Source organism: Oncorhynchus tshawytscha, linkage group LG11 (assembly GCF_018296145.1).
Source record: "Oncorhynchus tshawytscha isolate Ot180627B linkage group LG11, Otsh_v2.0, whole genome shotgun sequence".
NCBI classification, from domain to species: Eukaryota; Metazoa; Chordata; class Actinopteri; order Salmoniformes; family Salmonidae; genus Oncorhynchus; species Oncorhynchus tshawytscha.
This window is the reverse complement of record NC_056439.1, coordinates 18,501,284-18,523,747: the sequence shown is the minus strand read 5'-3', so window position 1 is coordinate 18,523,747 and position 22,464 is coordinate 18,501,284. Positions and strand designations below refer to the sequence as shown.

The window sequence follows — 22,464 nt, the reverse complement described above, 5'->3', positions numbered from 1 at the left end:
AGCAGGCCCATAAACATTAATTCAAACAGCACTTTTGTGTTTTTCCAGCAGCTCTGCGTTGTGCGTCAAGCATTGCGCTGTTTATGACTTCAAACCTATCAACTCCTGAGATGAGGCTGGTGTAACCGAAGTGAAATGGCTAGCTAGTTAGCGCGCGTTAATAGAGTTTCAAACGTTACTCGCTCTGAGCCTTGGAGTGGTTGTTTCCCTTGCTCTGCATGTGTAATGCTGCTTCGAGGTTGGCTGTTGTCGTTGTGTTCCTGGTTCGAGCCCAAGGAGGAGCGAGGAGAGGGACGGAAGCTATACTGTTACACTGGCAATACTAAAGTGCCTATAAAAACATCCAATAGTCAAAGGTTAATGAAATACAAATGGTATAGAGGGAAATAGTCCTATAACTACAACCTAAAACTTCTTACCTGGGAATATTGAAGACTCAGTTTAAAAGGAACCACCAGCTTTCATATGTTCTCATGTTCTGAGCAAGGAACTTAAACGTTAGCTTTCTTACATAGCACATATTGCACTTTTACTTTCTTCTCCAACAGTTTGTTTTTGCACTATTTAAACCAAATTGAACATGTTTCATTATTTGAGGCTAAATAAATTTTATTGATGTATTATATTAAGTTAAAATAAGTGTTCATTCAGTATGGTTGTAATTGTCATTATTACAAATAAATAAACAAAAAAATCGGCCGATTTAATCGGTATCGGGGTTTTTGGTCCTCCAATAATCGGTATCGGCGTTGACAAATCACAATCGGTCGACCTCTAGTCTAGAGCATTGGTGACTGTAACTGTGCTGCTAGCAACAATTTAATTATGTTTTTTTGCCGATGTTTACGGACACCTGTCATATTCAACAGGTGTTTCGCGTTCGTAAATTCATCAGTTATTCTGCGGTCTGGCACATTCAGGCGAGAGTGCTCTGAAATCTGAGTACCTACCCAGAATGAATTTACGAACACACCCTAAATAATCTATAAATAATATCAGAGAGGCTGTTGTATAATGAACAAAAAAAGTGGAGAGCCTTTATTACAGAAAGCAATGATTAAAAACAGCCAAATTTGTGAAATAGTCGTTGCGTGAGACTTGGCTCTCACGGAATCAGTAGGTTATTAAACATTCACTCAAACAGGCAACAGAAGCAGGATCTGTCTTATTTCTGCAGATGTATATGGATGATTTATAAAGCCTTTAACTGTTAGGCTGTTGATTATAGACCTAATTAAGTTGGTTTCCTCACTTTTCTCAGACAATAAGGCACAGGTTGTCTCCTCATTCTGCTGCTGCCTCCGCCACATTGTTCTCAACACCTGGTTTACTTTGCTATTTGGCACATAGCAACATGATCTAGGAAAAGGCGCCAATTCAACAGCGCACTGATGTGTTTCAGAACTGCGGACAGCGGCCACTATCCAACGCGGGAGAAAGCGCATTTATTATAAAATAATATTTTTATTAGTGTTGCACCATTGTTCTTATAACCATATACAATTTCAGTAGCACGTTTTGGAGTGATGGACTGTGCCATCCCCATTCCTTATGGCCTACACAATGGATTAGTCCACTCAGACAGACGCGAATCAGACAGTTGTCTTTGCTACTGCTCGACTAAAGAAATCTCAGTCAACCAACAGCCTATCGACCAAACAATCGACCAGTCGACTAAATGGGGTCAGCCCTAAAATGTATGTCAAACAAAACCAATGATTGTGTTAAGTTAAAGAAACTATGCAACTCTTTGGACTACTTAAACAAATAAAATCTGCAGAATATTTTACAAAAAATGTATTCACTTGGAGTGTACATGCAAAGTTTGGTAACAGAAAGACAGCACAAAATGTAGTGGAAATTGTTAAAAGTTGTCCTTGTGCATGGAATTGTATGGTTTGTGTTAACTTTGCAACCATTGGTTTTTGTTTGGCATGCATTTTAAAGTGAAAGATCTGAGTCTCGGCATCACACCTGCTTAATGTTCCATCTGAATTATCACTGCCCGTGCCAATATCATCATGTTCAATGTTGCTGTCCGAATCCTCTCTTGAATCTATCTCACACTCCACATATATACACACACGCTTTCATTCCCACCCAACCCAATACATTTCCCTGGTACTCCATTGTGTTGGAAAGGCCCCCAGGCCATAGCAGGTTTTCACATGGCTGCAGGCAGCTTTTACAATAGGACCATTAGGACCCGTGTTTTCGACCTCTCTGGACTGCCCTGTAAAAACATGCCTGACCCCTCTGGTCTCTTCACAGGGTGTCTCCCATAAATGAATGAGGCCAGTGGACATCCAGACATCTCTATCAGCACCGGCAACCTCTCAATACACCAGGAAGAGGAGATAAAGGGAAGAAGTGTTTTTTTTTTTGTCTACGTTTAGTCCAACTCCCTGACATATGGTTTGATGATTTCCATTCAAATATGCAACCCCCTCTCCTAGGGTGTGTTCTGTGAACATTCTATTCCTTTTGTCTTCAGATTGGGCCAGTTAAAGGGGACATATTTGTTGGTGGTTTGTGTGGCTGGGGGACTGTAATGCACCTAGTACCCCATAGCCCCCCACTTCAACCTCGCCCGTTATTCATGTTAGCCATGAGTTTACCACCCCAGCAGAAACCCAACAGTAAGAGAACAGGCAAGCGCATCTCATTTTTCAACGACCAAGGAGTGGCGATGAAGGAGACGTCCTCTCAGCAACATCCAGAAGGTTCTTACTACGCCCTTGGTGCCCCAGCCTCAGGGCCTGGTCCTGGGCAGAGTGAGGCTGCAGGCACCGTCACCTCCACAACCTCCAACCCAGAGGCCGCCCATACTGGTATGTACCTCAACTCAGTGATATTCAGCCCAGAGAAAGGAGACCAGAGTCGGGGACATTACCAACAGACTGTACCCATGAAGTGGGTTCACCAGGACCCAGCAGCCCAACCGCAGCCTCCACAAAGAACTGGGACTGGGAACTGGACACAGGGTGTCACTATGGCTAACTGGGGGCAGAACTTTGCGCCGTACCTAGGGGGTGTCGGTGACTCACGTTCCCAGGTCCAGAATGCCTTTGTCAAGCAGCAGATCCGTGAGGGGCCTTCACCACTGCAACCACAGCAGCCCCAGCCCCCTAGTAGGGCTGCAGAGAAGCAGCCACAGCAGCAGCAGGTGGTTAACCCTAACTCTCTCCCTGCTGGAGGAGAGGCCTACAGAGACATTAGGGATGTGGCCAAGGCTCACAGTCTAGAGTGGGAGCAGCAGCATCATACTTCCCAACAGCAGTCCCAGTCTCAGGCGTTCCCACAGACCCTTAAACCTGGTGCTCTAAACGCCCAGCAGCACAGCACATCCAACCCTGGGGGCAGCTCCGTGCTTCAGCCCTTCCAGCTAGCCTTCGGCCAGCCCAAGCAGCACCTAACGGCTGGCTACTACCAGGTGTTTCAGGGGGGCAACAGGACTTTACCCAATCTGAACTACACCCAACAACCCCCACAGCATCCCCAACCCCCTCAGCATCCCCAACCCCCACAGCAACCCCAACAGCATCCCCAACCCCAACAGCATCCCCAACCCCAACAGCATCCCCAACCCCAACAGCATCCCCAACCCCAACAGCATCCCCAACTCCAGCAGCAGCTGCAACAGCAGGAGCAGCAGAAAATACAGCAACGTCAACAGCAACAAATATTACAGCAACGACAACAAATGCAACAAAAACACCATCAGATGAAGCAGCAAATGGTTCAGCAGCAACAGCAGAAAATACAACAGCAACAAATACAACAGCAGCAAATACAGCAACGAATACAACAACGACGCCAAATACAACAACAGCAATTGCAGCCACAACCACAACATGTACTAGAATTTTACCCCAGCAACCAAAACCCACCTACCCACCCACATCCTCTCTCCCAGCCGCCCGTGTTGGTGCACTCCCAGGAGACCATTCCTCCACCAACCCCCCCAGACCTCAAGGAGACATCCCCAGACTCTCCACACATTCCCCCGCACAGACCCCCAGTTCCCCCACACAGAGACACAGCTCCAACCTCCCCAGCTCCAGCTGCAGCCTCGACGGTCCAGGAGACTCTCCAAGGAAGGTGGATCACCACCAGTTGACAACCCTTTCGTAATCCCATCTGATGGGGCCCAGAACGGGGCCTCTGAAGGGCCAGGTGGAGCCCCCAAGGTGGAAGAGTTCCATGCTGCCCAGTTGGCCCCTACAGGGGTCATTCAGAGCACATGCAGGAAACAAAGGATTTCTCAGGAGGTTAACCTGGAGACACTGGCCCAGAAAGCCTCAGAGATGGAGTCACTACCGCCGCACATCGTCAAGGTAAATATGTCTGCATGTCCTGGTGCTCGTGGTGCTTGTGGTCATGCTTGGAAGGGTATAGTGTAGTTGCATGATTTAACAGGGATATCCCCACCCTCAATTTTAACTAGGAATGGGCCCTGTTATCCAGATATCTGGGTATCTGAACAGAAGTTAGTATTCGATTACTTGAGTGAGTGTTATGTTCTGGATTTTAAAAAATTGTCGGCCTATTTTGACAATGAAAAAGCTTATTTATGAATTCAATTCGATTTATCCTTGTGAAATTGTTACCTACAAGGACATTATACCCATGACATACCAACATTTTGAGTGTCATTTTTATAACCATGCCTACCCTGACATATGCTATTCTCCCCACTTCAAATAGCAATTACAGGCACGCACCGAACAGAGTTTCCACAAGACCTGACACAGACCAATGCAAAACACTCACCAGAAAACCTTTTCGTAACAGAATCAGCTCAGGGAGGAAATCAGACTTATCTTTCACTGTTGCTTTTAGCGAGGGGGGGAAAAAATCATACATTTCTTTTACTATCTGGCCATCCTCAAAAATGTCATGATATTATTTAAATATTGTCAAATGCACACCCCTATTTCTAACCCAACTTTTCATGCATGCACTCACATAAAAATCGATTCAAAAAACATAGTGCTGAAGAGTTATTGGGCTGTAGGAGCTGCATTAATAGGAATCTTTTATAGATGTTAAAACATCCATTTTGTTGTTGTTTACCTGGGTATAATTGCAGAGGGATTACGGCTCCCTTATCTAGAATTGCAACAAACAAAAGCCTTAATGCATCTGCCAAGGCCAACTGAGTCAGACCATGATGTTGTTTATGAATGATTAGCACTTTTCTGAGCGGAATAAGCAGTCATCAACCCAATATAAACACAGGAGAACTGATTTGATTTTGCAGGACAGAACATCAGTGCATTTAGTGTTTGTTTACATTTGAGTCATTCATGGTCTTCAGGCACATAGACAGATAATAAGCACTGCTCCTGAACATTTTGTGTAAAGAAACTGCTAGAAAAGTTTTGACCTATTACTTTATAATCCATTACAACATGGTGAGTGATGATGGTATTGCTGGGATATGCAGCCCTGGTCTTCCCCTACGTGACTGTGCAGTTAGCTAGTAACGTTGCACTCCCACGTGGGTGCCTCGTGCCTTACCATATACATTATAAAATAGGACCGCTACGTTGCTGAATGCTGACTGGACCCATTTCACTCTGCACTCCTCCCCCATTCATTCCACCATAGGGCTGAAATTCCACCCCCTGGGGGGGGGACTCTGTTGGGGAGGGGTACAGGCAGAAACCAGGGGGGGGCCGGTGTAGGGGGCTGGGGTGCAGTGTTCAGCAGAATCTATGCCTCTCTTTCTCCTGTCCTGGTGTTGGGGCTGGAGGCTTGACTTTTCCACTGGGAATAGACAGTGAATAGGGCTCCAGGACCAGGCCACGCTCACTCCTATAGGCTTCTGCCACGCTCACTCCTACAGGCTTCTGCCACGCTCACTCCTACAGGCTTCTGCCACGCTCACTCCTACAGGCTTCTGCCACGCTCACTCCTACAGGCTTCTGCCACGCTCACTCACTCGCTTCAGCTGATCAAATACTCTACTAGGGTTGAGCAACAACCTCACTTCATTTTTAGAATGTTTATTTAGCGAATGGAAAGTCACTTCCCGGCAATATACTTCTGTTAGCTTCCGGGCAGTATGATTCTGCTGAAACAGGTTTTCCGTGCCTCTACTTCAACACGACAATACAAAGGTAATACATTACGTAGTAAGGAATAGCTATGGCTGCTCATTTGGTCTGTAAAGGAAGCCTGTTCAGGGAGCCTCACATTCGATATGGGATGATGTGTGTATGTGTCTGTCTCTTCCGCAGGAGGAGCCCCACAGACCCTGGAGCCCCCAAAGGCCAGCGCCACGGCGAGGGACCTTGGAAAGAGATTCTGGAGGCCACAGCGCCAAGCGGCCTCGTGATGAGAGCATGATGCCCCTGGTCATCCCTGTGTCAGTCCCTGTACGGAGGCCAGACACCCTCTCGTCCTCATCCTCCCTAGACAGGGAGCACTCTATCCTGGGCACAAGCTGGCCACAGCGCCCCTCCACGCTCCAGGACATGACCAGCATGAACCGCAAACCCTCCGTCATCGTCACCCGCCGACGATCGCTCAGGAACTCTCTGACGGACAGCTCAGGACAGGTGGGTCCAGCAATTCTTGCCCTCCCCTCACACCTAACTAAAGAGCTTGGTTCATACCTCCTTCTCCTATAGTCCCCCACATCTTGCCACCATCTTCTCTCCCACTCCCCCTTATCCAGCACCCCACTCTCCCCTTGTTCCCCCATGTTCTCTCTCCCCCCTTGCCCTCATTCCGAATCTCCCTCCTGCTGCCTCAGATCAGGTCAAGCAGATTAGCAGGGGTTATCCACACTATTGATGGAGATATAGCCTACCACTGTGCTGTACATACAGTACAATCTATGAAGGAATATGTACTGTACAAGTACCATGGTGGGGTTGAACTGGACATGTAATGTATGGGAGGATAATTCTATATATTGTAGAATGTATCTGACCAGATAAACAACTCACTTACAATACATCTCTTCTTACTAACTGGTGTATGCTAGTTTGGACATTGGAACAGTGCTGTGTTGTCAGTTATGTAAGTATGTTTGTATTGATGTGCTACTTCCTCCTTTAGAACGGCGGCACCCAGGGAGGGAAGGACGACGACGACGACGGAAAAAAGTCCAAACGGCGTCCCCGGCCCGAACCTCTCTTCATCCCGCCTCCCAAACCTGGCACCTTCATCGCCCCGACTGTCTACTCCAGCATCACTCCCTACCAGAGCCACCTCCGCTCCCCTGTCCGGCTGATTGACAACCCCCTGACCATGCCCCCCTACACCCCCCCGCCCATCCTCAGCCCTGTGAGAGGGGGATCAGGTCTCTACTTCTCTACCTTCCTCTCCTCTGCTGCAGCTGCTGTCTCCAGCCAGGGTCTGCCTCCACCCATAACACCCAAATCAGCCACACGCAGCCTGCTGAGATCCAGTGAGTACCACTACCTGAGGTCCTACTGGCGGTTGTAGTTCAAAGATCTTCTATCTAAATCCTACTGGGATTTGTAGTCCAAACAACTCAACCTGGGTCCGACTAGGATTTGTAGTCCCAAATGTATTCTACCTGGGTCTTAATGGGGGTTGTAGATGATTTGGCACCAGTTTCCCAGACACAGTTTGAGACAAGTCCTGGACTAAAAAAAACACTTTCAATAGAGATTCTTTCATGCTTTTTAGTCCAGGGAAAGGCCTAATCTGGGACCAGGAAACCAGACATTATGGTTTGAACAAGCTGTGCTCAGAATGAACTGTAGCTGTGTGAGTTGAACCATGACATTATTATTTCATATAAACTTTTCTTGAGTAATATGCATGGGGTTAGCTCAGTCCCTCAAAATCTGCAGTTCTAAATATCTTCTGCTGTAAGACGATAAGGAGGAGGTATAAGGATAGTAAATTTAAAAATTCACCCAGCAGCATACCGCCCTGCAACCCACTGCCGGCTTGCCTCAGAAGCTAAGCAGGTTTGGTCCTGGTTGGTTCCTGGATGGGAGACCAGATGCTGCTGCAAGGGGTGTTGAAGGGCAAGTAGGAGGCACTCTTTCCTCTGGCCCCAAAAAATATCCCATTGCCCCAGGGCAGTGATTGGGGACATTGCCCTGTGTATGGTGTTGTCTTTCGGATGGAATGTTAAACGGGTGTCCTGACTCTCTGTGGTCGCTAAAGATCCCATGGCACTTATGGTAAGAGTAGGGCTGTTAACCCTGATGTCCTGGCTACATTTCCAATCTGGCCACCATTGCCACCTACTCATTCCCGGCTTTCAATTGGCTCATTCATCCCTCCTATCCCCTGTAACTATTCCCCAGATAGTTGGTGTAAATGCGAATGTGTTCTCAGTCAACTTACCTGGGGTAATATGTTTTTTTTGTGTTTTTCAGACAGCGTTGACATAACCCCACCAGTCCTCTCTGCAATCGGCGAGGCCACTCCAGTCAGTATAGAACCGTGAGTACAGAACACACACTAGGGTTGAATATTTTCCTGAAAATCTATATCTATTTTTCTTCCAGAGAAAATTACAACCATCTTTGTAATATCCCGGTATTCCCGTTCAATATGGACAGGAATCTACTGATTTCCTGTTGCATTTGTCACAATTGAATCAACTCAAAGTTCTGTCAAAGTCACCACACAATTTGTTGATGTAGCATAGTTTGAATGTAGACCTAAGATATTGTGAAGTTAGTAGCCTACAGCCTAGTTAAAATGACATTTGTTTTAGCTTACCTTTGACTGAAAGATGGCAGCCAGCTTGTTGGCCCTTTTCTTTCCCCTTGCACCTGGCTCAGGGGGATATCGGAAGGTTGAGTTTCTTTCTTTATGATAACTCTCTTATTGTGGTGACTTTGTCACAGGGATGACCCCTCTGCTGGGTTGCAGACATTGGGTCACTTAGTTGAGTTGTTTTCTTTAAAAAGAGCCAGGTTGAGTTTTTGATGCTGGGTTATTAGGATATTACCCAGTGGGTCAGATCAGAAGACTGGAGGAGTGCCTTAGTTGGGGTGTGGCTTTCAGATAGTTATCTTTGTCCCCCGTGAGAGTCACATTTCATTCCGGTTCAGCTGTTCTGTTGTATTGTTATCTCATGTTAAGGTTGAACACTGACACGTTTGTAGCTTTTAATGAGGCGTACACACGAGTATTAGTTCTCCAATGTTGGGATAGTTACCACTTTGTTACAATATGTAAATACTAATGTTATACATTTTTATATTGGAATATGTAAAGTGCAAAAATATTAAAGTTACATTTGATTTTACAGTGTACAAAGTTAACATGATGAACAGGAATGACATATACTCTCACGAGTGGCCAAAAATATCTACCTGAAAGATGCGCCTCCTGAAAATAGCCTACGGATTAGAATAAAAAAAGTCCAAGCTGCTGGGTTAATGCAGCATGAAAGTGAATATAAACCCAACTAATGGTTCAATTAACCTGTTTGGGTAATCCAAACCACCCAACATGTTGGGTTATTCACGTAAACCCAACTGGCTGGGTCAAAATAACCCAGTTGTGTTCTGTCCAATATTTACCCAGTGCTGGGTTACCAGCTAACCCAAATTGGGTTGTTTTTAACCCAGCATTTTTTTGAGTGTAGTAGCAGAGATTCAGCACCATGGATAGCGCCGCGGTTCAGCAAATCCCTGCAAATCTTACTAGTCGAACCCGTGCACATGTCTATTTCCTTGAGCACATTTGTGGACACAATGTACCAGACATTTTGTTAAGTGAGTAGCCGCAGTTTATACTTTGAAACGTAATACAATGGGAAACAAAAACTATTGTTTCTTGTTAGACAAGTCCATTTAGTCTTCAGATCAGCTTATACCAGGGTTAGTTCAGGAGGCAATCTTTGTGAAAGGTGCAGATTGAAATGTAACGGACACAACTGACGTGATTCTTTATTCTACAAAGGCCTCATACATTTCTCTCTGAACGTTCGACAACGTTGTGCCCTCCTGAATGCGCCCCAGCTAGCCCACTCTGCGAGGAAGGAGGAGGGGCCCGAACTGAGCTCGCAGTCTGCAGGCCTTTGCAATTTGTGACCAGGCAGGGAGCAGGCAAAAAATCGTCTGCGTTCCAAACGGTTTCCAAAGCAGCCATTAGCTATATTTGGAGTATCCTGAGGGTAATCTGATAGACTTACAGCATCATTTTTACCCTGTAGATTTGGGTGCAGAGATGTATTTCTTAATGATGAGCTTTGGCTTATTTCTGCAACACAGCTGACCCCCTAGGTAGCTACATGCCTGGATAAGAACATTTTTTCACGTGATATTTCTTTTAAAAAGAACATTTACAGTAGTTACAAAAGATTGTCCCTGTCAATGACAATAATATGATTTAGAGCCCTCCAATTTCAAATCTGGACCCCAAAGCCAGTTCCACTGTGTTTTTCCATTGTTCCCCTCCAGGCAAGACACACATATATATTCATGATTTCAATCAGGGACTGATTTAGACCTTGGACACCAGGTGGGTGCAGTTGATTATCTGGTAGAACAGAACACCAGCAGGCTCTGGACCTCGTAGGGTAAGAGTTGAGTACCCCTGATCCCAGAGTGTTAGCCATAACATATGGCTGTGTCCTCCACAGACATCAGAATAGTGAAGGCTAACCCATAGCAGGGCTAAGATGGTACCTCATGCAAACAAATGTAACCCCCTCTCTCTGTCTTCCCAACCAGCCACTGACTGTACATTCTGTCATCTCAGGCGTATAAACATCGGCGTCCGGTACCAGGCAGAGGTTCCAGAGCTGAGGCAGCGTTCAGCGGCCAAACACGACCATCACAAAGCTTTGCTGGTCTGGGCTCCTCTCCACGACCTGGAGGCTAAACCTGGACACCACCAGAGAGGTAACAGACTAACATATCAGCTGACACATCTTTAATCCTCTGTCCTAAAACTGTCAATACTCAGGTTGGTATTTGTCAAATTTAAGTCTCAGTAAATTTGAGTCTCAGTAAATCAAACATTCAGTGCTGATTTGAAGAACCCAATGACAACAATGGGCTGATCACGCTATCTCGATCTTGATCCCAATCTCTTTCTTTCTCTCTCCTTCCCTTCCCCCTCTCCCCCCTCCCTCTCTCCCCCCTCCCTCTCTCTCTCCCTCCAGTGGATGACCTCATGCACCTGTCATGCTCCAGTGCTCTGCACGGAGGAGGGACCAATCAGGAGCTGGTGCTGCACTGCCTGTACGAGTGCAAGGGTGACATCATGGTGAGCAATGCATGATGGGTCATGTTGACTGAGAAGGGATGACCGGGAGGGGAGGAGAGCTGGGTTGTTTTCATTAGGGCACACTGTAGCGAAATGGGTTGAAAATGAAAAAGAGTGTGTTATTGGACAACTGCAGATGTTATCTGTCTGTTTGTGACGGTTATCATCCATTTTGTGTCTACTGAGAACAACCGTGGCTTTAGTGGGTGTGATTTAACTGGACGCAGGTTGTGTTCCAATATCCTACTAGAATAACAGCTAGGTATACCACCTCCGAATGTATTCACAATACATTCATAATATAATAATATATGTAATTTAGCAGACGCTTTTATCCAAAGCAACGTACAGTAATATGTGCATACATTTTACGTATGGGTGGCCCCAGCGGGAATCGAACCCACATGGCCACTCTGGCTACTGTAGCGCAGCACTCTCTTCCTACTGCAACCACAAATGGTGTATGGTATGGTAAGGGCTGTGTAAACTGTGTGGTGAATATGTAACAAGGTATGATACAGCACAGGTGCTATTGAGTTCACTATTCCTCCTAGTTGCCTTGTTCTCCTTGAATCTATATAGGCAAGACACACTTATTTTCATGAATTCACTATCATCAAAATCAATGAATCGTAGCACGTTTTTGGTCTCCTTCAATAGTTTTTACCTGATTTAAGTAGCATCCTGTTGAAAAAGGAGGCTTTCACGATTATCAGTTCTTATGCATATCCCAATGCTGGGATAGTTACCACTTTGTTACAATATGTAAATAATAATGTTGTTAATGTTAAATTAGAAAGTGAAGTGCAAAAAAGTTCAAGGATCAGTTTTATTTGCAGTGTACGAAGTTAAAATGATGAACAGAATGACGTTTACTCTCACGGGCGGCCAAAAATAACTATCTGAAAGCCACACCCCTAATTGGCCACGCCTCCTGGAAATAACCTAGCAATTAGAATAAAGAAGACCCGGTTTCTCGGTCAACGCAGCATTAAAGTGAATATAAACCCAATTAATGGTTAAATGAACCTATTTTGGTAATCCAAACCACCCAACTGGCTGGGTCAAAATAACCCAGTTTGTGTTCTGTCCAATATTTACCCAGTGCTGGGTTACAAGCTAACCCAAATTGGGTTGTTTTTTTACGCACCATATTTTTGTGTAGTAGCAGAGATTCAGCACCTTGGATAGTGGTTGACCAAATCCCCCCCCAAATCTGATTAGTCAAGCCCGTGCACTCGCTTTTGTTATTGTAACATCATGGAAAGATGTCTATTTCCTCAAGCACGTTTGTGAACACAATCTACCGGACATTTAGTTAATATTGAGAAGCTGCAGGTTATATTTTGTCTCGGACAGAGCCATAAAGATAGTTTGGAGATTTGTGAAGGTGAGAATGCCTTCAGTAACTGCGTTGAGAGTTCACATGTAGCCTACACAAGATATGATTCAGCTGGGCACAGACTAGGCAACGCTTCCTCCTTAAACATCCCTCGCCCCCTCAGCATCAGCCAGATCAGCTTACGCCAGGGGCCTGTTCATTAGTGCACAATGTAGCAAAAGGTTGCTCAGTTGAAAACGTTAGTTTGTCTAATGTAGTAACACGTTCTATCCACTGTCGAGAAATTTGCGTAATATAAAATAATTACCAATGTCAAAATAATGTCATATTTCGATTTAAGATGAAGCACACTCACTGTTTTTTACAACAATTAAATAAACGTATTACTACTTTAACCATGGAGACAGTTAAAAATGCACCTAAACAGAATTTAATGGGCATTCTAGAAAGAGCATAATGACTGTGCCCATTCATTCGGTCGCCCTAATCTGTGTGTTGTTTTGTTATAAGATATGCCCAGTGCTCCATATGCCCAATGTAGAAAACAGACGTTTATACACACACACACACACACACACACACACACGTTCTCTCTTACTCACTCTGGAGTAAACGTCACATATGTTCAGCAGAGTGTTCAGAGAGCAAGAGAGACATTGAGTTAGAGGAAGGGAGATGGAGAAAAAGATAGAGAAAGAGGGCTTTATGGTAGTGGCACCATGTTGTCAAGGAGACCGAGGGTGGTTATCAGTGTGCGGTGCGCCCACTCTCTCTCTGTCTCTCTCCAGCATCAGGAGGCATTGCTGTTGCTCTCTTACAGTAGCTCTCCGGGTTAATCCATCCCATCACAATGACCAACAGATCAGCCTCAATATCAAGGAATCGGTCAATATCAAGCATTACCCTGATCAGCGTCCGGTGTGTAGTGCTCTGAAAACCAACCAAGTAGCCCTTGATTTCAAATATTGCTCAGTGTCTCGTGAGCTGTTGATCTACGTGTTTACTCTTGTGATTTCATTTGTGAATGATTGGGTTGATAATGCTGTTCTTGGTGTTCAGGGAGCGTTGGCCTTCCTGCTGTTGAAAAACCCTGTCTTCCCTAAGGACCACCGACTAGGAGACTACCACTACTCAGGTTTGTCATGTCATAGATTAAGACACTATCTGTGCATTATTAGTTCTATGGGTACTGGTCATTTCTTACTGTGTCCACCGGGTTATGTTGTGTGTGTGTGTGCATTCCTGCAGGCAGGCCTGTGTGCATAACTCTCTGTGGGTCCTTTTACTGAGTCAGAATCATCACACTTCACTGGAGTATGTCAAAGTGCATCCCTGCAGGCAAGCCTGTGTTGTATGCTTGCATGGGGCCTTTTTCTTCTATTTTCTATATTGAACAAATGTATAAAATCAACATCAACAATTTTACTGAGTTACAGTTCATGCGAGGAAATCAGTCAATTGAAATGCATTAGGCCGTAATCTATGGATTTCACATGACTGGGCATAGGCCCACCCACTTGGGAGCCAGACCCAGCTAATCAGAAGAAGTTTTCCCCTACAAAAGGGCATTATTACAGGCATAAATACTCAGTTTCATCACCTTTCTGGGTGGCTGGTCTCAGACGATCCCGCAGGTGAAAAGCCGGATGTGGAGGTCCTGGGCTGGCGTGGTTACACGTGGTCTGTGGTTGTGAGGCCGGTTGGACGTACTGCCAAATTCTCTAAAATGACGTTGGAGGCGGCTTATGGTAGAAAAAAAAGAATATTAAATGATCTGGCAACAGCTCTGGTGGACATTCCTGCAGTCAGCATGTCAATTGCACACTCTCTCAAAACCTGAGACATGTGGCATTGTGTTGTGTGACAAAACTGCACATTTTAGAGTGGCCTTTTTATGTCCCCAGCACAAGCTGCAACTGTGTAATGATCATGCTGTTTAATCAGCTTCTTTATATGCCACACCTGTCAGGTGGATGGATTATCTTGGCAAACGAGAAATGCTCAATAACAGGGATGTGGACAAATTTGTGCACAGACTTTGAGAGAAATAAGCTTTTTGTGCTTATGGAACATTTCTGGGATCTTTTATTTCAGCTCATGAAACATGGGACCAACACTTTACATGTTGCGCTTATATTTTTGTTCAGGATAGTAAGCAGGGATGTCTCCAGAGCTCCTCTCAGCTTTAAGGTGTTAGCTCCAGAACTCGGCTAGAAGAACCGAACGAGTGTGCTTGCATACTCCCTTAAAAATACCTTTGCTTGAAAAACGAGAGGAAAGCGGCAATAGTACTGTTTGTTCATATTGAGACGCCATAGTCAAAATAGTCCGAATTAATCTAAGATGACTCAAGCAATCTGTCATTAATTTTCACGTTTTTGCCAAAGAGATCTTAGTCGCCCAATTTTACATCTAACTATGATGTTTGGTGTCGTCCCTACTGTTAACCAATCACAGACGAAGTGGCGTAGACTTCGGCTTACTTACAGAAAAAATGTTGTGTACCCGAACAGCAGGCAAAACCCTAGCCGAATTCCATAACGAAGAAAAATGGCCCAAAATGTTGTCATAACATAGCACAAACTTGATAGAACTGTTTCAGCTAGGAAGCTTGCGGACCTTTTAACAATGGCAGCTGAGCAGAGGACAGAGAAGCATTGTTTATCGAACCAGTCGTGTGTGTCCACCCTGTGCATACAGAAGCAGACCGTCACCAGTCAGTGTCTGTCCGTCTAACTCTCTCTCTCTCTTTCTTTCTCTCTCTCAGGGTCAGACAGCTGGACCTCAGTAGAGAGACGTTACTTCAACAAAGGGATCGCTGCCTATAAGAAAGACTTCTTCATGGTCCAGAAACTGGTATGTGCCAGTCTATGTATATATCTATAAATGGCATGGGCTGCTCAGTGCTCACATAAATAAGTCAACTGAGGGCCTTGCTTAATCTGTTCCCATTCACCATTCCTACTTGGTTACTGTAATATGCTGCAAAGGTTACTGAGAGGTTGCCTCTGTCTCCCAAAAACTCCCGGGTGAGTCATTTTTTTTCAGGAGGATATACAGTACCAGTCAAAAGTTTGGACACACCTACTCATTCAAGGGTTTTTCTTTATTTTTATTATTTTCTACATTGTAGAATTATACTGAAGACATCAAAACTATGAAATAACACATATGAAATCATGTAGTAACCAAAAAAGTGTTAAACAAATCAAAATATATTTTATATTTGAGATTCTTCAAAGTAGCCACCCTTTGACAGTTTTGCACACTCTTGGCATTCTCTCAACCAGCTTCATGAGGTAGTCACCTGGAATGTATTTCAATTAACAGGTGTGCCTTGTTAAATGTTAATTTGTATAATTTCTTTCCTTAATGCGTTTGAGCCAATCAGTTGTGTTGTGACAAGGTATGGGGTGTATACAGAGGACAGGCCTATTTGGTAAAAGACCAAGTCCATATTATGGCAAGAACAGCTCAAATAAACAAAGAGAAACGAAAGTCCATCATTACTTTAAGACATGAAGGTCAGACAATACAGAACATTTCAAGAACTTTGAAAGTTTCTTCAAGTGCAGTCGCAAAAACCATCAAGCGCTATGATGAAACTGGCTCTCATGAGGACCGCCACAGGAATGGAAGCCCCAGAGTTACCTCTGCTGCAGATGAGAAGTTCTTTAGAGTTACCAGCCTCAGAAATTGCAGCCCAAATAAATGCTTCACAGAGTTAAAGTAAGAGACACATCTCAACATCAACTATTCAGAGGAGATATTTCGATTTGTTTAACACTTTGTTTTTGGTTACTCCATGATACCATGTGTGTTATTTCATACTTTTGATGTCTTCACTATAATTCTACAATGTAGAAAATAGTACAAATTTAAAAAAAAACCAGAATGAGGTAGGTGTGTCCAAACTTTTGACTGGTACTGTAGTTGAGTTGATGCTTTTGTGTCTTCTGCTCTAAACCTTGTAATGGGCCTAGATATGAAGTGTGTTTCTGTGTGTGTCGCTGGTACACAGGTGAGCACGAAGACAGTGGCTCAGTGTGTGGAGTTCTACTACACCTGTAAGAAACGGGTAAAGATCGGTCGGAACGGCGCTCTGATCTACGGAGACACAGAGCCACCTGAGAACAGGAACACTGATGAGGAGCTGGACCTCAAAGTGAGTTGACTACCTACATAAGGACTTCATGTAGCACATTCATGGCCCATATCTAACACATTCATAGCCCGTACATAGTCCATTCAGAAGCATGTCCTGAAGCGTACCGACATTAAGGACTTCATTGCACATTTTATAATATATAAATATATATATATAAGCATGTAAGCATGACAAGAACAGAGGAAGTAGTCAACCCCAAAGTGAGTAAAATTGTGTCAGTCCCTCAGCCAAATAAAAAGCATAATAAAAAACAAGAGCTGGTGCACACAGAGAGAAAATGATTTAGTGTATTATTTAGAGGTGCTGACCCAGCCACCCATTTTAACCCAGGACACAAGTTGTGATTTGTTGGTAAGACTTTATTTGAGGGCTGCCTATATACGGATTTCATAACACATTCATAACACATTCATAACCCATTCATAACAGCAATGCAGATGTATTTCATAAAATGTACTGTGTGGGATACCCTGTTACTGTACAGCCTACTGTATACGGTACAAACAATTCTGAAAGCACAATGAAACGCATCTCTGCATCTCCCTACCAACAGAAACAACACTACATAAACAATCTTTCTACAGTGACTCTCTCTCTCTCTCTCTCTCTCTCTCTCTCGCTTTCTCGTTTGGGCAAAAGTCCGTCCTCTCTCCTCCGTGACCCAGAATTCCGATAAGAGATCGAGGAGTGGGTCAGATCGTTAGTATGCAAACGGAAGATGGTCCTCCCCTCCTTGATAGCCTCCTTTTTGGCGAGGAAGCAAATAGTTTTTACTTGTCCTTTTATCCATGAAATGCCTTGCAGAACTAACTTAATTTGTTTTGAGCACTTTACGCATTTATTTTGGGATCCACCCCTGCAAATGTAGTTTGCCTAATGACGCAGGACTGGAGAAGGACCGTCTCATTTCAAGCCAGCGCATTTCCATCCACGTTCGCTCTCATCAATTTGAACTTTGACAGTTTCAAAGTGAGGTGAGCGAGGACGCAGGAAGTGAGCAATTCTAATTGAGAAAATACCTCTCTCTCTCGCTCTCTCGCTCTCTCTCTCTCTCTCTCTCTTTCTACCAACAGTGCTCTCAGAGATTAGAATCTCGGAAGGAAGACGAAGATAGCAGGAAGTGGGAGGCGTCAGCTGACAGGAAGCAGTGGGGCTCCAGTCCAAGCAGGATGACACAGAAGGTACAAGCCACTGAGAACGTGGGAGATGCAGGGGAACTGTGTCTGTGTAGAGGAGCATCTCCTCCTGAGTAGAGGAGACACTGACTAGAAGATGAATGAGCATGGATGTATGTGATAGTTTTATTCTTGTGTAATCAACACCCCGTGCAGTCAACAATATTTGCACTTTTGAACTTGCCTCGACTGAGTTCACAGTAGAACAGTGGCGAGGGACACCATGCTGCTGTGTTCTTAGGTCTTCTGCCATCTAGTGGCTAAATACTGAACAGCTGATATGGCTGGCTTCCCCACTCCCCATGTTGTGTAATTTGACTCTGTCAGCAAACTGACTCAGAAAACCTTTGACACCATTTCTGCTGTTAGTTGGTGACCTGGTAGAAATCTATGGTTTTAAAATATGGCCTGAGGTGAAACATAAAGCTTTGTTATGTTTTGTAAGATGTGTTAAAACAAAAAAAACCTGCCTTATTATGTTGTACTTATTTTGTACTATCCAGGTATACAACGTCTAGGTTAGTTTGACTTTGGGAGGTGTGTGAGTGTGTGTGCTGACCAGAGTTGTGGGTGCAGTTGGCAAGATACTGCTCTGACATCACTGGGGGCTGCTGAGTGGCGGACGGCTCATAATGGCTGGAATGGGGATAATGGAATTTAAAATTGTATTTTTATTTAACCTTTTATTTAACTAGGCCAGTCAGTTAAGAACAAATTCTTATGTACAATGATACCCTACACCGGCCAAACCCGGACCAAACACATTTGTATAATTTGTATTTGATACCATTCCACCCATCCCGCTCCAGCCATTACCACAACCCCCCTCCTCCTCAATTAATGTGCCACTAACCTCCTGTGTCTGATTCTGATCAGCTGTCATGATTATTGGTCAGCTTGACAATTGGGAGGAGAGGGTGCTTTTTGTATCCATGCCTGTGTCCTTGCATCCAATGATCTTTTGCATGCTTAAATCATTTAGCAAATGAAGTATTTCCATGTGCAGGCTGGAGCAGTCCTGGTGTTGAAGAGTCAGGAGGGCTTGAGGAGAGACCAGACGTCGTCCCGTGTCGGTCTCCCTCCTCAGCTCCCTTCCAGCGCCTCCTCGAAACCACGACCGACCCCCAAGACCGGAACCATATCAGGGACCAAGGGCCCTGCCGGACCAGAGGGAGAGTTCCCCTGCAAGAAGTGTGACCGGTCAGTGTCTGAGATATATTTTTTATTTAACTAGGTAAGTCAGTCAAGAACAAATTCTTATTTACAATGACGGCCAAACTCGGACAACGCTGGGCCAATTGTGCGCCGCCTTATGGGACTCCCAATCACGTCCGGTTGTGATACAGCCTGGAATCGAACCAGGGTGTCTGTAGGGACGCCTCAAGCACTGAAACGCAGTGCCTTAGACCGCTGCACCACTCAGGAGCCCCCATATCTAAGATATGTCTTAGATGCCAATAGGCAGAACAACATGGCGTCGTCATTTGTGTCAAAGTTGGCCGGACTCTTGATGCGGTGCTGGTTAAAGATAGTTGGGGGGGAAAAGATAGTCTTGAGATTCCAGATCTGGATAAAGCATTTTGTCTATGTTTGCAATTAGAAGTTGTCCACTCTGTATTTACAGTGATGGCACACTAACCAATGACATCACCGCTCGTGATTTTGACGCATGTTACTCCGACAGTGAATTGTATGGACTGGTAGTTGTGATTTGCATATTGGAGGAGAGACCTTGATCAGGGAGTACTGCGATTCGACAAGATCTGCAGGATAACTGCAATGTTGCACCGGTTGGTTTGAATAGGTTGGAATCTTGGAGCGGCTGTTGGTTGCAGAAACACTGACTTGGGAAGCACTCATGCACATGTGTAATACAGTGAAAAGTGCTCCTTGGTGGTTGTTTGAGCTTCCTGCTATAAAAAAATCAAGCAGTGCTGACTGCCTCTGATTGAAGAGCTCGTCCAGTTAGCAACCGCAGTTCTGTTATTATCAACTGTCTCCTAGCAACTGAAACACAGCAGTGATATGGCATGCTATGCCCCCAGTCTATGCAGCTCTTATCCCATATCCAATTCCTCACTGGTCCACATACTGCAGACTACTCTACAGTATTCTGCCTTGGCATGGTGTTACACTTCATCCAATTATAGAATTAAGCATTGTATGGTCTGGGAACCTTTGAATATGAAGTAAGGAAAAGTCATATTTCATGGGCAGATGTTTCTGGCATTTGGACTTCATCAGTTCTCCTTCCTCCAGGTTCACACACAGTACCGTGCTTGTGCAAAGAGAAGGTCTTACACTCTTCAAATTGAAGTGCGGACCTTCTACTTGTCTACTGTGAACCAACACCATACAGATGTAGGAGCTTAATTTGAGCCAGTTTTCTGCAGCAGGAAAATAATCATGCAGCAACAGGAAATGTCCATTCATTATATAATTCACATTTTTCAAAAGGGAAAGTCAAGTAGAAATTCCAATCTTCAGAAGCCTTTTTAAACCTCAGATACAGTAAAAAGTTAGACACTTCCTGCAACGGGGTTATAAAATTAGAGCTAGTGCTTGTCCACAGATACGAAAGCTAACAAGGAAGCCAACCCAGCCTTCTCTCTGACCTCTAACCTCTGCCCCTCTCCTCCTCCTCCTCCTCCCCTTAGGATCTTCTACAAGGTGAAGAGCCGCAGTGCCCACATGAAGAGCCACGCGGAGCAGGAGAAGAAGGCCGCTGCGCTGAGGCAGAAGGAGGCGGAGGAGAGGGCAGAGGCCCAGGCGGCGGCGGAAGCTGCAGCGTTACTGGCCGCGCGGCAGAACGGGGCACGGGAGGGGAACACAGCTGGAGGAGACGGCGCTAACGATGACTCATCTGACGAAGACGATGATGTCGAGGAAGATGAGGACTGGCACTGAGACCATGAAGATGGAAAGGGAGCCCACAATATATTATGCCGTTATGGCAAGTGCACCCTCAAGTCATCTCTATGGCTAAGACGGACGGCCAGACAAACAAGACAGACTGACTGCTCCTCTACTGGCAGGGTGAGGGGAACATAACAGAAGTACGAAGCCTCGGCTGCTCCTAGCGCTCTAGGGACATTTTACGCCCTCTTGTGACACCTGCTTTAGCAGCATTTGTCTTGAAACAAACTTCTTTTTCATTTGTTTCATGGAACAGGATCGCCTATCGTGACACTTTCAGGGACAGGTTTTCTCCCTCTTCCCTTTAACCTGCTTGTGATGCGTTCAGGGTTACCCATCTCTGACACGCCCCCACGGCTATACAGTAGGGTATGAAAGCCATGCCATCTCTCTCTCGAACGCCATGACTTTTTTTCCTCCCCTCCTGTCTGCCATCCTCCCCTGGCTTCTTCCTGTTCCTGTCAGCACTTTCAGCCAGTCACAGCACACAGACACTCATCAGGTGGGAACTCATAGCCACGCCCCCAGCCGTGTAGGCTTTAAAAAAACGAGAACACTGTGTGATGCTTGGCAACGCAAGACTACATGAACCACAATGCAACCCGGCTTGGCCACTGCCCTGCGCTCTCTCTGCAGTTTGATATGCTGTGAATAGAAGGAGATAAAATGAGTGATTGGGACAATGCAATATTGAAGTGGGAAGGACTTCTAGATCAGGAAAAGCTCAGATAGACTGATGTGGTGGTAACACTACATGTGTGGTGACATGCCTACATGTGAAGGACCGATCTGTTTAGAGAACACTGCATTGAATGTGTTTCATAGTCTTTCATGTTTGGGACTTTTCCCACTCAAGACTGCCAAAAGCTTGTACAGATGCATCTGTCCTCAGTTCACCAAACTGGTTTCTTTCTTAGTTTCAAGTGCTGTACTTTTGGGTTTTAGTTTTGTGAATCCCAACCTTGTCACTTTTTTTTTTTAATAGATTTGGTATTCCTCCTCACTGTCGATGCCTTGGATGTTTTAAACACGTTTTTATCTTTGAATGAATGACCATTCATTTTACAAAGGTTATTTTTTGATATTCAACAAATTACTGTTGCTTTTTTTTTTTTTGCTTATTATATCAAATGGTCATTGTTGTTTCTGTTAATTTGATCATTGTTATTAATAATGTCACTGTCTCGTATATTATTATATTGTTTTTGCGGCAGGTTGCTTTGAAGCTCTCTTTCTCATTTGACCACAGTATAGGGTTATTTATGACATTGCTTTTGTTGTCTGTTTTGAACTGTGAGGTTTGAGAAGGAGATCTCCAGAAAAAGAAGTCGGAGAAGAGAAGAGAAGAAAAGTACATGTAAATAGAATGTGCAATAGAACAACAACGTGATCCCTGATGCCCCCTCCCCCTATCCTGTACCCAGAATGCCCCTCTTTGTGCCCTCTCCAAATTGGTCCTTAGTAGCTTTATAGGCAGTTAACCTTCTGTCAACCATATCATTACACCAGGAGGATAGAGAGGGGGAAACATGATGTTGAATTGAATGGGAAGGTCTGCTCTGGTCATTCTATTTCTATGGAGACGACTCCTATTGTCTGGCCTATTAAAATAAAATAAAAAAGGGCTTCCCATAACAGTC

At 44.8% G+C, this 22,464-nt stretch overlaps 2 protein-coding genes across 3 annotated transcripts in view; both read left to right on the top strand.

Annotated features, from left to right (window-relative positions):
- Positions 1-4,124, top strand: part of LOC121838753 (mediator of RNA polymerase II transcription subunit 15-like) — a 15,101-nt gene extending 10,977 nt beyond the window's left edge. For both annotated transcript variants that reach the window (XM_042329865.1, XM_024436980.2), the window contains exon 2: positions 2,272-4,124. In XM_042329865.1, the coding sequence (XP_042185799.1) occupies positions 2,552-4,120 (1,569 nt within the window). In that variant the 5' untranslated portion in view covers positions 2,272-2,551 and the 3' untranslated portion in view covers positions 4,121-4,124. The remainder of the gene's footprint in view (positions 1-2,271) is intronic.
- On the top strand, positions 4,124-22,464 carry mideasb (mitotic deacetylase associated SANT domain protein b). Its single transcript, XM_042329864.1, has 12 exons — positions 4,124-4,337; positions 6,246-6,566; positions 7,072-7,423; positions 8,373-8,439; positions 10,714-10,856; positions 11,120-11,223; positions 13,625-13,700; positions 15,333-15,421; positions 16,587-16,730; positions 17,807-17,914; positions 18,915-19,108; positions 20,566-22,464. The coding sequence occupies exons 1-12, from the start codon at positions 4,308-4,310 to the stop codon at positions 20,813-20,815; spliced, it is 1,878 nt and encodes a 625-aa protein (XP_042185798.1). The 5' UTR covers positions 4,124-4,307; the 3' UTR covers positions 20,816-22,464.